Source organism: Muscardinus avellanarius (assembly GCF_963383645.1).
Source record: "Muscardinus avellanarius genome assembly, chromosome: 19".
Classification (NCBI taxonomy): Eukaryota; Metazoa; Chordata; class Mammalia; order Rodentia; family Gliridae; genus Muscardinus; species Muscardinus avellanarius.
Genome location: NC_137805.1, coordinates 31,395,256 through 31,408,823, shown reverse-complemented (window position 1 = coordinate 31,408,823; position 13,568 = coordinate 31,395,256). Strand labels below are relative to the sequence as shown.

At 48.4% G+C, this 13,568-nt stretch overlaps 1 protein-coding gene across 1 annotated transcript in view; it reads left to right on the top strand.

The window, feature by feature from the left end:
• Positions 1-3,940: 3,940 nt before the first annotated feature.
• The window catches only part of DDX27 (DEAD-box helicase 27), a gene marked incomplete at its 3' end in the record, with an annotated part of 18,158 nt that continues 8,530 nt past the window's right edge, over positions 3,941-13,568 (top strand). The window contains exons 1-9 of the mRNA XM_080716180.1: positions 3,941-4,054; positions 5,651-5,797; positions 6,869-6,928; positions 7,185-7,347; positions 8,925-8,968; positions 9,088-9,174; positions 10,617-10,722; positions 12,362-12,535; positions 13,476-13,568. The exon at positions 13,476-13,568 is cut by the window's right edge and continues 58 nt beyond it. Of these exons, the coding sequence (XP_080572306.1) occupies positions 3,962-4,054; positions 5,651-5,797; positions 6,869-6,928; positions 7,185-7,347; positions 8,925-8,968; positions 9,088-9,174; positions 10,617-10,722; positions 12,362-12,535; positions 13,476-13,568 (967 nt within the window). The 5' untranslated portion in view covers positions 3,941-3,961. The remainder of the gene's footprint in view (positions 4,055-5,650; positions 5,798-6,868; positions 6,929-7,184; positions 7,348-8,924; positions 8,969-9,087; positions 9,175-10,616; positions 10,723-12,361; positions 12,536-13,475) is intronic.

Sequence of the window (13,568 nt, the reverse complement as noted above, 5' to 3'; positions counted from 1 at the left end):
GCTTTATTTTTTATTTTAGAACAGTGTCTTAGCTAGGCGTGCTGGCGCACGCTTGTAATCCCAGCATTCAGGAGGCTGAGACCAAGGATCATGGTTCGCGGACAGCCTCGGCTACTTAGTGAGGGCCTCTGCAACTCAGTGAGACCCTGTTTCAAAATAAAGAATAAAAAACAGGGCAGGGGGTGTAGCTCGGAGGTCAAATGCCCCTGGGTTCCATCCCCAAACCTGCAAAAATAATAAATAAATAAAATAAAATAGTGTCTTGCTAAGAATCTCACTAAGTTACCATGTGATTTCCACAAACCTGCAATCCTCCAGTCTCAGCCTCCCAAATACTGAGATTCTAGGCATGAGCCACCACACCTCCTGTTGTATGTGTGTGTGTGTGTGTGTGTGTGTGTGTGTGTGTGTGTGTTTTAAGAGTTCAAGGCAGTGCTTTAAACAATATCTCCCAAGTGTCATGCTAAGCTCTTAGGCAGTGGTCTGTGACTGGTACCATTTGTAAAGTGTTTATTCCATGACAATTTAAGTATAAAAATGGAAGCTGAGTATGGTGGTGCAGCTTGTAATCCCAGTACTTGGGAGGCTGAGACAGGATTGCAGTTTCGTGGCCAGCCTCACCTCCTTGGTGAGATTCTCAGCAACTTAGCAAGACCCTGGTTCAAAATAAAAAAATAAAATAGAAAGCCGGGCATGGTGGTGCACACTTGTAATCTAGGTGTGGCGGCGCACGCTTGTAATCCCAGAATTTGGGACACTGAGAAAGGAGGATTGCAATGTGCAGACAGCCTCAGGTACTTAGGGAGGCCCTTTGCAACTCAGTAAGACCCCGCTTCAAACTAAAGAGTAAAAAAATAGGGCAAGGGTGTAGCTCGAACATAGATGCCCCTGGGTTCAATCCCCAGTACCACACACACACACACACACACATACACACAAAAATAGGGCTGGGGGTATAGTGCAGAAGTAGAATGCCCCTGGGTTTAATCCTCAGTAATGCATATGCACATTACACACACACACACACACACACACACACACACACACACACGAAAAAACAAAAAAAAATGGGGTGTGGTGGCGCACATCTCTAATCTCAGTACTTGGTAGGCTGAGACAGGAGGATTGCAGCTTTGCAGCTAGCCTCAGTTTAGTAAGGGGCCTGTTTCAAAATAAAGAATAAAGAGCCGGGCGTGGTGGTGCACGCTTGTAATCCCAGCATTTGGGAGGCTGAGACTGGAGGATCACGGTTCATGGACAGCCTCAGCTACTTAGTGAGGCCCTCTGCAACTTAGTGAGACCCTGTTTCAAAATAAAGAATAAAAAACAGGGCAGGGGGTGTAGCTTGGAGGTCAAATGCCCCTGGGTTCCATCCCCAGACCCGCAGAAAGAAAGAAAGAAAGAAAGAAAGAAAGAAAGAAAGAAAGAAAGAAAGAAAGAAAGAAAGAAGGAAGGAAAATAGGCTGGGTGTGGTGGTGCACACTTGTAATCCCCATGCTTGGGAGGCTGAGACAGGAGGATCGCACAGGTTCAAAGCCAGCCTCAGCTACTCAGTGAGGCTCTCAGCAACTTAATGAGACCCTGTTTCCAAATAAAGTATAAAATAAGTCTGGGAGTGTAGCCTGGAGGTAGAAGGCCCCCTGGGTTCACACACATACACACACACACACACACACACACACACACACACACACACACACACACAATAGGGCAAGGGGTGTAGCTCGGAGGTAGGATGCCCTTGGGTTCAATTCCCAGTACCACAAAAAGAAAAAAAGAAAAAAAAGAAAAGACAGAAAGAAAGAGAAAGAAATTGAGAACAAGCATCAGAAAGTTTCTGACAAACGGACATTGTCACATTTGGGTTGTATTTTACAAAAGTACTAGTCTGCCATGGATTGCAGTTCTAAAATGTAAAATGCTGGTCCCTCTCCACAGTGTTGGGGAGTACTGGTCCTGGGTGCACGGATGGCTCCCGCCCCCTGGGTGTCAGGTAAGAGTGGAGGTATCCGGAGTTGATACAGTCCACCTGACTGGAGCAAACTTTGACATATACCTGATCACACATAAACACATTCATTTTTTTTTTTTTTTTGGTGGGTCTGGGGATGGAACTCAGGGATAATCGACCTCTGAGCTACATCCTCTGCCCTATTTTGTATTTTTTATTTTGAAACAGGGTCTCTCTAAGTTGCAGAGGGCCTCACTAAGTAGCTGAGGCTACTTAGTCTCAGCCTCCCAAATGCTGGGATTACAAGCGTGCGCCACCATGCCCAGCTCACATTCAGTTTTAAATTCTTTTAAATTTTTTTGCGGCATGAACCCAGGATCATCCTACCATCAAGCTACACTCCAGCTCCATTTTTTGGTCTTTATTTTGAAACCGGGTCTCACTGAGTTGCAAAGGGCTTCACTAAGTAGCTGAGACTGGCCATGAACCACGATCCTCCTGTCTCAGCCTCCCAAATGCTGGGATTACAAGTATGCGCCACCACACCTGACTCCTTAAACACATTCATTACCCACCTAATATTTACTGACTGCTGTCCTGTGTCGAGCATTGTATTAAACATCAGGGATCGCCGGGCGTGGTGGCGCACGCTTGTAATCCCCGCGCTTGGGAGGCAGAGACAGGAGGATCGCGCAGGTTCGAAGCTAGCCGCGCACGCTGGTTTAGGAGACCCTGTTTCCAAATAAAAATGTAAAAATAGGTCTGGGAGTGTAGCCCGGAGGTAGAAAGGCTTCCAGGAACCCCAGTACCACCAAAAAAAAAACAAAAAACAAAACCCAAACAAACAAACAAACAAACAAACAAAAAAACCCAGGGATACTACAATGATGAAGACTGAAAAGGTTAGTGAGACCCTGTTTCAAAATAAAGAATGAAAAAATAGGGCTGTGGGTATAGCTCAGAGGCAGAACGTCCTGGGTTCAATCTCCAGTACCAAATACATAAATAAATAAATAAGATAAATAAATAAATAAATAAGATTAATAAATAAATAAGATTAATAAGGGTGTGTGCCCTTCCGGAGCACACACCTATGAATAAGTTCACCAAACAAATACAGTGGCGTTAGAGTGCTTTTTCCCTGCAGGAACTAAAAGACAAATTGCGTCTACAAAGTGGACGCTCTTGGTTTGTGGATGATCCAAGCAGGAGCCTCCAACTCAAGAGGCTTGGGGGGTGGGGAAGAATCAAAGGTTTGAGGTCAACATCAGCATTTCAGTGAGACTCTGTTTCAAAATAAAAATAAAAAAATAAAAATAAAAAACAAAAATAAAAATAAAAAAGGAAGAAGGCAATATCCAGTATGAACACGTATGAACACACACACACACACACCCCAAACAATCAAAAACCTTAAAAATGGGTACAGTCGAGGGCACTGTGGTGCACACCTGTAATCCCAGTGCTCCGGAGGATCACAAGTCGGAGGCTAGCCTCGGCAATTTGGGGAGAACCTGTCTAAAAATATAAAAGGCTGGGGATGAAGCTCAGTGGTGGACTGCCCTTGAATTCAATCCCCAGTCCAAATAGAAAAGTAAATGTTTATTATGTGCGTGTGAACAAGCTAAGAAAATAAAAATCGCTGGTAAGTCTGCCATCCAGCGACAATCGCTGCTAACTGCTCGATTGTATTTTCTTCGACAACTTCTGTCCATAAATATATACATGCAGAGCTTAACAAAGCACCTCTTTCGACTCTCCGCCTCACCTCTCCCGCACTCCTCAAAGGTTCCCCTAACTTTCTGAGGCATGTACACAGAGGAATTTTATTTAAACCAAAGCCCCGCCCCCTGATTACGTCACGCGAAACCACGCCCCAGACTCACGCATGCGCACTAAGAGCTCAAACGCTAGGTCGCGGGGCGGGTCTTCCTCGAGCGGAAGTGACGCGCGGCACATGCGCAGAAACGACGAGGAGGCGGCACTTCCGGAAGTGGCTGCCGCTCCACCATGCTGGCCGAGCTGGGTTTAATTGGGACCATAGGCGAAGATGACGACGTGCCCGTGGAGCCCGAGTCCGATTCCGGAGACGACGAGGAGGAGGTGGGCGCCGTCGGGGTGGGGGCGCCGCCCGAGGGAGGGTCCCGGCCCCTCGGGTTTCTCCGATCGCTCTCCCTACGGGTGCATCCTCAGCCCCTGTCCTCGAGCCCTCCGGGACCCTGGCACTCTCCTCAGCTTCCTCGCCCTTCGTTTCGCCCCTTTTCGTGTCGCCTGGTTGATCTCGGTGTCGGTTCACTGACCCGGTATTTAATCTAGGCCCTGCGTAATAAGAGACCCAGAGGCGAAGGCAGTCTGGGCTCTTGGCAGAGAGCCGTGGCTGACCATCCAGTGATCTGTCCATCACACCAGCACTTCCTGATTACTTAAGTGTCCCGTGGGAAGCGTTGGGAGGTCTTCTGGAGCTTGCGTTCAGTGGGAGGTTACGCGAAAAAGGTGCATGCTGTTCCAGGATTCAGCCCAGGTGTTTGCCTACCTGCACCCTCACCTGCCACTTATGTTTGGGAGTCCCTCGGCCTCTACAGATTCATCTACAAAACCCAACTCCCTCACCTTCCCATCTCAAGTCAGAAGGCTTGGAGTCTTTTTTTTTTTTTTGTAGTACTGGGGATGGAACCCAGGGGCAGTCAACCTTGGAGCTCTACCCCCCAGCCTTATTTTTTATTGTTTATTTTGAAACAGGTTTCACTAAGTTGCAGGGGGCCTCACTAAGTAGCTGCGGCTGGCCATGAACCTGCAATCCTCCTGTCTCAACCTCCCGAGTATACTGGGATTACAGCTGTGCCACTGTGGTTGACTTTGGAGTCCTTTTTTTTTTTTTTTAAGTGGTACTGGGGGGAGAATTCAGGGGCATTCTACCTTGAAGCTGCATTCCCAGCCCTATATTTTAACTTTATTTTGAAACAGGGCTTCACTAAGTAGCGGAGGCTGACCACGAACCTGTGATCCTCCTGTCTCAGCCTCCCAAGTACTGGGATTACTAGCATGCAGTACCACACCTGGCTTTGAGTCATTCTTGACAGTTTCTTTCTTCTTTCCCGATTGTCCCCATGCCCTAGCCTCTTGTCGCCACTGGCCTACTCTGTTTTTGTGCCTCTGATTTTTCCAGATCCTATATGCCTTCCCTAGTGATAGGTTTAGCATTCGCTATCAGTTCGTTGGGATAATTGTATTGGTTATTGGTTAGATTTTCTACAAACTTACCCATTTTTTTTATCTGCTTGACCTATTGGTTACTGGGAGAAGTGTGTTAAAAATCTCCCAGGACAAGCCAGGTGTGGTGGTGCACACTTGTCATTCCAGCATTTGGGAGGCTGAGACCGGAGGATTGCGGTTTGCAGCCAGCCTCAGCTACTTAGTGAGGTCTTCGGCAACTCAGGAGACCCTGTTTCAAAATAAAGAATAAAAACATAGGTCTGAGAGTGTAGCTCAGAGGTAGAACGCCCCTGGGTTCCATCCCTAGGACCACAAAAAAAAAAAAAAAGAAAGAAAAAATAATCTCTCAGGACAGTTGTAATTGGTCAGCTCCTTGTTATCAGTCTCCTTTCCCCTTGCATATCCCCATTCTCTTATTCTCTATTTCTTCCTTTTCTACTCTTTTTCCATCTCATCCCATAATGCCCTTGCCTCTCCTCTTCCCAGGGTCCCATTGTGCTGGGGCGGAAGCAGAAGGCTTTGCAGAAGAACCGCAGTGCTGATTTCAACCCTGACTTTGTCTTCACGGAGAAGGAGGGGATGTACGATGGAAGCTGGGCCATGGCCGATGTCCTGAGCCAGCTCAAGAAGAAGGTGGGGCCGATAGGGATGGGCAGTGCCAGAGAGTGAGCCGAGGGTGGCAGTTGGGCTCAGGGACTAGCCTGGACTGAGGCCTCTTACCACCTGATACTTTAAGCAGATAACTGGAACCTTGTGTGTTTTAGTTTCAATGGGATGGGGAAAGGAGGTCACAGGGAACCCACAGTCTTGTCTAATACCAAAGTATAAAATTTTGTAAAATGGATTTATTGCAGCCAGGCGCAGTGGCCACACGCTTGTAATCCCAGCATTTGGGAGGCTGAGACAAGAGGATCTGGGTGTGTGGCCAGCCTCAGCTACTTAGTGAAGTCCTTTGCAACTCAGTGAGACCCTGTTTCAAAATAAAGAATAAAAAAATAGGGCTGGGGATGTAGCTTGGAGGTAGAATGCCCCTGGGTCCCATCCCCAATATTATAAAAAAATAAAAAAAGGTTTATTACAGAGTATAGTTAAAAAACATATTCATTAATCTATAGATGACTTTTTTTTTTTTTTTTTTTTGGTGGTACTGGGGTTCCTGGAAGCCCTTCTACCTCCGGGCTACACTCCCAGACCTATTTTTACATTTTTTTTATATTTGGAAACAGGGTCTCCTAAGCCAACGCGCGCGGCTGGCTTCAAACCTGCGCGATCCTCCTGTCTCTGCCTCCCAAGCGCGGGGATTACAAGCATGCGCCACCACGCCCGGCTATAGATGACATTTTTTAATTTATTTGTGTTATTGAGGATTGAACCCAGGGGCATTCTACCTCTGAGCTATACCCCAGCCCTATTTTTTAATTATTTTCAAGCAGGATCTCACTAAGTCGAGGGGGGCCTCGCTAAGTTGCTGAGGCTGGCTGCAAAATTGCAATTCTCCTGTCTCAGCCTCCCAAGCACCGGGATATCACGCCCGGCTTATACTGTTTTATCTAATCCATATTTTCTCTCTTTGCAGAGAAAATGGTTGATCATATATAATAATATATAGGACAGACAAGATATTGGAGACCTGGCCCTCTGAGAAGCCTCCCCTGGTCTCTTTCCCGCATGTTTATTTTTCCTCTCTTTATTTTTTTTCTGCAGAGGGCAGCCACTACCTTGGATGAGAAGATTGAGAAAGTGCGAAAGAAAAGGAAAACGGAGGTGAGAAAGAAACGCAGCTACTTGGTGGCGGTCCTGCCGAGCTGCGCTCCTGCCCGCCTCGCCAGCCCGCTCTCAGCCGCCTGTGCAGTCTTCTCTGTGTGCCTGGTGCTGACGTTCACCAGGAAGCCACACCCCTTTCCACCAGGAAGCCACACCCCGTTCCGTCCAGGCTGTAGGGCGCAATAGGGTTCCGCTCAGTTTCTACATTTTGGGATCTGTAAGCCCCCTTGCTTTATTTAATTTTATTTTCCCCCAGGAAAAAGAAGCCAAGTCTGGGAACTCAGAGGAGAAAGAAGTTAAGGCAGGCTCTGACCCGGAAGAGCCGGAGGACCTTGAAGGGAAAGATGAGGAAGGCCCAGCGGATGAAGAATCAGAGACCGACTACTCATCAGCTGACGAGGAAATCCTCACCCAAGCAGGTAGACTTGGCAGTGGTGTGTCTGAAATGGGAACAGGAGCGGGGCGAGGTGGCATATGCCTGTAATCCCAGTACTTGAGAGGCTGAGACAGGAGGATCTCAGGTCTGAGGTCACCCTCAGCTACTTAGTGAGGCCCTCTACAACTTAATGAGACCTTGTTTCAAAACAAAGAATAAAAAATAGGTCTGGGTGTGTAGCTTGGAGGTTGAAGGCCCCTGGTTCCATCCTCAGCACTGCAAAAATAAATAAATAAATAAAAATAAAAAGGACTGGGAGAAGGCAGGCATGGTGGTGCACGCGGTGGTGCACGCTTGTAATCCCAGCATTCGGGAGGCTGAGACTGGAGGATCGTGGTTCGTGGCCAGCTTCAGCCACTTAGGCCCCTTGCAACTCAGCGAGACCCTATTTCAGAATAAAGAATAAAATAATAGGGCAGGGGATGTAGCTCAGAGGTAGAATGCCTCTGGGTTCCATCAACAGTACCTCAAAAACACCAAACCAAAACAACAACAAAAAGAAAACAAGATCTCCCTGGGCTGGGTATGGTGGCGCACTTGGGAGGCTGAGACAGATTGCACGTTTGAGGACATCCTCAGCAAGTAGTGAGGCTCTCATCAGCCAAGAGAGACACTATTTTAAACTAAAAATAAAATAGGGTTGAGAGTGTAGTTCAGAGTTAGAATTCCCCTGGGTTTAATCTCCAGTAACACACGCACGCATGCGCGCACACACACACACAGTTTTCCTGGTAAGCCAGGCGTGATGGTCCATATCTGTAACTCAGTATTTGGGAGGCTGAGACAGGAGGATCATAGGTTGTGGTCTGGTCAGTCTTAGCAAGTTAGTGAAGCCTCTGCAACTTAGTGACACTTCATTTGAAAAAAAAAAAAAGAAAAGGGCTGGTGGGGGTAGCTCAGTAGAATTCCCATTGATTCATTCCCTAGGACCAAAAGAAAAAAAATCAACAACTCCCTGCGATTTTTTTTTTTTTTTTGCGGGTCTGGGGGTGGAACCCAGGGGCATTCGACCTCCGAGCCACACCCCCTGCCCTATTTTTTATTCTTTATTTTGAAACCGGGTCTCACTGAGTTGCAGAGGGCCTCACTAAGTAGCTGAGGCTGTCCTTGAACTGTAATCCTCCGGTCTCAGCCTCCCGCATCCTGGGATTACAAGCGTGCACCACCACGCCCGGCTCCCTGCAGTGTTGTTACATTTCATGTTCTCATCCTGGGACTTTGGCTTGTGTGGTCCTGCTTTGCTGGAAGCCTCCTCTTTCCTCATTTCCAGCCCCACAGCGACCACATCTAACAGGCTCACCCCTGACTTGTTGTAGCTCAGTAAGTGTTCTGGGCGATGCGTGCCGAAGCGTCACTATATGTGTGGTGTGGAAATCCTGCTGTCGGGTTGGCAATTCCCAGCTTTCCTTCCCGTCTGATGTTACCCGAGTCACTTCCCGCAGGGCCACACGTTGTCTGGTGGCGGAAGCCCTCCTCCAGGGCGCACGCGGCGCTGAAGGCGGGAGGGTGCAGGCCTTGCTGAGCCGAGCGCGCTCAGGGGCTGTGCTCTTTTCTCTGCAGACACACTCAAAGTGAAGGAGCGGAAGAGGAAGAAGAAGGGACAGGTGAGCAGGGTTGGGGAGCAGCGGGGGTTGGTCTGGACAGCCCCCAAGCATCTCAGGGTTATCCTGTTTTCTTGGGCCCTATTCGCTGAATTCTCATTCTGGCTTCTGGTCTGATGTAGGCTGCAGGAGGATTTTTTGAAGACGCATCTCAGTATGATGAGAACCTCTCCTTCCAGGACATGAACCTCTCGCGGCCTCTTCTGAAGGTACTGGCTTCTTTAGGCAACCTGGCTGAGGTTTTGCAGCAGAGGACCCTCTGCCAGAGGACCCTCTTTTTTTTTTTTTTGTGGTATTGGGGATTGAACCCAGGGGCATTCTACCTCCAATCTACACTCCCAGCCCTATTTTTTAGTCTTATTTTATTTATTTATTTATTTTTATTTATTTATTTATTTTTTTGCGGAACTGGGGATGGAACCCAGGGCATTCTACCTCTGAGCTATGTCCCCAGCTCTATTTTTTATTCTTTGATTTGAAACAGGGTTTCACTGAGTTGCGCAGGGCCTCACTAAGTAGTAGCTGAGGCTGCCAGGAAACCGCGATCTTCCTGTCTCTGCCTCCCAAATGCTGGGATCATAAGCGTGCGCCACCACGCCTGGCTTAGGTCTTAAAATTTTGAAACAGGGTCTCACTGACTTGCGAAGGGCCTCGCTAAATAGCTGAGGCTGTCTGAGAACCATGATCCTCCTGTCTCCACCTTCCAAATGCTGGGATTACAAGCGTGCGCCACCATGCCCGGCTTCCAGTCCCAATTTTAATTCTTTATTGTGAAATAGGATCTTACTAAGTTTCAGAGGACTTCACTAAGTAACTGAGGCTGGCTGCAACCTGTGATTCTCCTGTCTCAGCCTCCCAAGTACTGGGATTATAAGCATGTGCCACCACGCCTGGCTGGGTTATTCTGTTTCTGAGCTACTCCCGAACCTCACCCCATTCAGCCCCCACTTTTTTTGCAGTACTAGTGATGGAACCCGGGGGCATTCTACCTGCAAGCTACAACCCTAGTTCTATTTTTTATTCTTCTTTTTCTTTTTTCTTTTTTGTGGTACTAGGGATGGGACCCAGGGACATACTGTCTCTGAGCTACACCCCCAGCCCTATTATTTTTTAATTCGTTATTTTGACATGGTCTCACTGAGTTGCGAAGGGCCTCACTAGGTAGTAGCTGAGGCTGTCTGCAAACCGGGATCCTCCTATCTCAGCTTCCCAAATGCTAGGATTATAAGTACGCGTCACCACGCTTGGCTCCCCCCCCCCTTTTTTTTTGTGCTCCTGGGCATGAAATCCAGGGGCCTTCTACCTCTGGGCTACATCCCCAACTCTTTATTTCTTATATATACATTTTTAAATTTCGAAACAGGGTCTTCCTAAATTACTGAGGGCTTTACTAAATTGCTGAGGCCTTGAACCTCTGATTCTCCTGTTTCAGCCTCCCAAGTACTGGGATCACAGCCATGGGCCTGCACGCTCAGCCATGTGCTTGTGCACCTGTGTGCGTGTGTGTGTGTGTGTGTGTGAGAGAGAGAGAGAGAGAAAGAGAGAGAGGTAGATATGACTGGTGTCAGACTGCTGGAGACCCTGCTTGTCTGAAGTGCGCTGTGCCTCTTGCTGAGAATGTCACCTGCCTCGCCTCTCCCATTTCCTCCAGGCCATCACAGCCATGGGCTTCAAGCAGCCCACCCCCATCCAGAAGGCGTGCATCCCCGTGGGGCTGCTGGGGAAGGACATCTGCGCTTGTGCAGCCACGGGGACAGGTAAGCGGCGGGAGCTTAGGTGGAAGCAGGATGAAGGATGTCGCACCTAGAACAGGGCCCTGGGGTCACATGACAGAAGGCTAGTTTGCTAAATATACTTGGTTTTCTTAGCTTTTAAAAATGTATAGAGCCGGGCGTGGTGGCGCACGCTTGTCATCCCAGCATTCGGGAGGCTGTCCATGGTTCAAGGCCAGCCTCAGCTACTTAGTGAGGTCCTTTGCAATTCAGTTAGACCCTGTTTCCAAAATAAAAGGACAAAAAAAAAAAAAAATAGGGCTGGGGGTGTAGCTTGGAGGTACAATGCTCCTGGGTTCTATCCCCAGTACTGCAAAAAAAAAAAAAAAAGTTTATAGAAATTCATACTTGGTGATTTTACTGAAGATATGGAGGAATTTTTTTTAAAATTTTGTATCAGGGATTGAACCGAGGAGCATTCTACCTCCGCTATACCCCTGGCCCTCTATTCATTTATTTATTTATTTAGTTTGTTTGTTTGTTTATTTATTTGGTGGTACTGTGGTGGAACCCAGAGGCTTTCTACCTCTGGGCTATACTCCCAGACCTATTTTATACTTTATTTGGAAACAGGGTCTCATTAAGTTGCTGAGGGCCTCGCTCAGTAGCCGAGGCTGGCTTCGAACCTGTGCAGCCCTCCTGTCTCAGCCTCCCAAGCGCTGGGATTACGAGCGTGCGCCACTAAGCTCGCTTGTTTGTTTGTTTAAACAGGGTCTCACTATGTTGCTGAGAGTCTGGCTAAGTTGCAGAGACTGATCTAGAACCTGTGGTCCTCCTGTCTCAGCCTCCCAGACACTTGGATTACAGGCATGTGCCAGCACGCCTCGCTACCCCTAGTCCTTTTTATTTTTATTTTGAAACAGGATCTTGCTAAGTTTCTGAGGGCCTATCTAAAATTACTGAGGCTGACCTCGAACCTGTGATCTTCCTGTCTCAACCTCCCAAGTACTGGAATTATAGGCGGTGTGCGCCAGCACGCCTGGCCTTTCCCAGGTATTTTTACATTGACCATTAGTTTGAGCACAAGGGAAAGAAAAGTTCTGTGAAGAATAAGAATAAGTTAGCCGGGTGTGTTGGCGCACACTTATAATCCCAGCATTCGGGAGGCTGAGACAGGAGGATCGCAGTTCGCAGACATCCTCAGCTACTTAGTGAGGCCCTCTGCAATTTAGCGAGACCCTGTTTCAAAAATAAAGAATAAAGCCGGGCGTGGTGGCGCACGCTTGTAATCCCCGCGCTTGGGAGGCTGAGACAGGAGGATTGCACAGGTTCGAAGCCAGCCTCAGCTACTTAGTGAGGCTCTCAGCAACTTAGTGAGACCCTGTTTCCAAATAAAGTATAAAAAATAGGTCTGGGAGTATAGCCCGAAGGTAGAAAGCCTCTGGGTTCTACCCCAGTACCACCAAATAAAAAAAAACAAAAAAAAAAAAAGAATAAAAAATAGGGCGGGGGGCGTCGCTTGGAGGTGGAATGCCCTTCTATCCCCAGATCTGCAAAAAAAAAAAAAAAAAAAAGAAGAAGAATAAATTAGTTCACGTTTGTCTGACCAGACACGTAGGTTTTCTGTGCTCGGGCAAAACCTAGACCTGGAAGGAACCGAACTTCTTCCTGCTGGCCCCTCCAGGTAAAACCGCGGCCTTTGCCCTGCCCGTCCTGGAGCGGCTGATCTACAAGCCCCGGCAGGGCCCCATAACCCGAGTGCTGGTGTTGGTGCCCACCCGGGAGCTGGGCATCCAGGTGCACTCCGTCACCAAGCAGCTGGCGCAGTTCTGCAGCATCACCACCTGCCTGGCTGTGGGTGAGTTTCTGGCCCAGGGGAGGGCTGCCCGTTCCCGAGAGCCTTTAGTGTGGCGCGGGATGGATGTACGCCCCTCTCATGGGTGACAAGTGCCTGGCACGGCCTTTGTGTTGGTTGGGGTCGATGTAAAAATCGGGTGACGTGTTTTCATAGTAGATAATAGGGGCAGGGGAGAGAGTTCATTGACCTGGAACGAACCTTGAAAAGTGAAACTTCAAATCATGAACAATTTGTTTTTTGGTATGATAGTGGGGATTGAACCCAGGGGTATTCTAGCTCTTTTTACACCCCCAGCCCTGTTTTGTTTATTTTGTTGTTGTTGTTGTTGTGCTGGGGATAACTCATAGGCATTCTATCTCTGAGCTACACCCCCAGTCCTATTTTTTAATTTTTCATTTGGAAACAGGGTCTCGCTAAATTGCTGAAGGTGGCCTTGAACCTGAGATCCTCCTGTCTCAGCCTCCTAAGTTACAGGTGCGCGCCACCCACCACGCCTGGCTTACTATTTTTTTTTTTCTGGATGTTGAACAAATGGTAGGACATGATTTCTGCTTCACGAATACGATATCACCTTGGGTAGAATCCCTGGGTGACGTTTAGAGCGGTGCTGTCTACCCCGCATGGCCCTCTTGTGTGTGCAGTGATGTTGCATGTGATGGCGTCTCTCACGCCGTGGCATCCTCAGTTTCACAGCGGCCTCCTTCTCTCCGTCCTCAGATGCTTCAGTCACTCTCTTTGAGGGCTTTTTGGGTCCTCAGCCTTTTTAACCTCTGCATGAGCCCAGCCATGATAAAATCATTGTTAGCTCTCTAGTGAATTGTAAGATCCATGGGTCTGGTCAGTGGTCACCTGTGCCTTGGCCCTGAGGCAGAGACAGGTGCCTCATCCACGCAGGCGATGGGCCACTCAGTGGCTGCCTGGCGGGCCCCGCTCTTTGCAGGTGGCCTGGACGTGAAGTCCCAGGAGGCAGCGCTTCGGGCAGCGCCTGACATCCTCATTGCCACCCCCGGCCGGCTGATCGACCACCTGCACA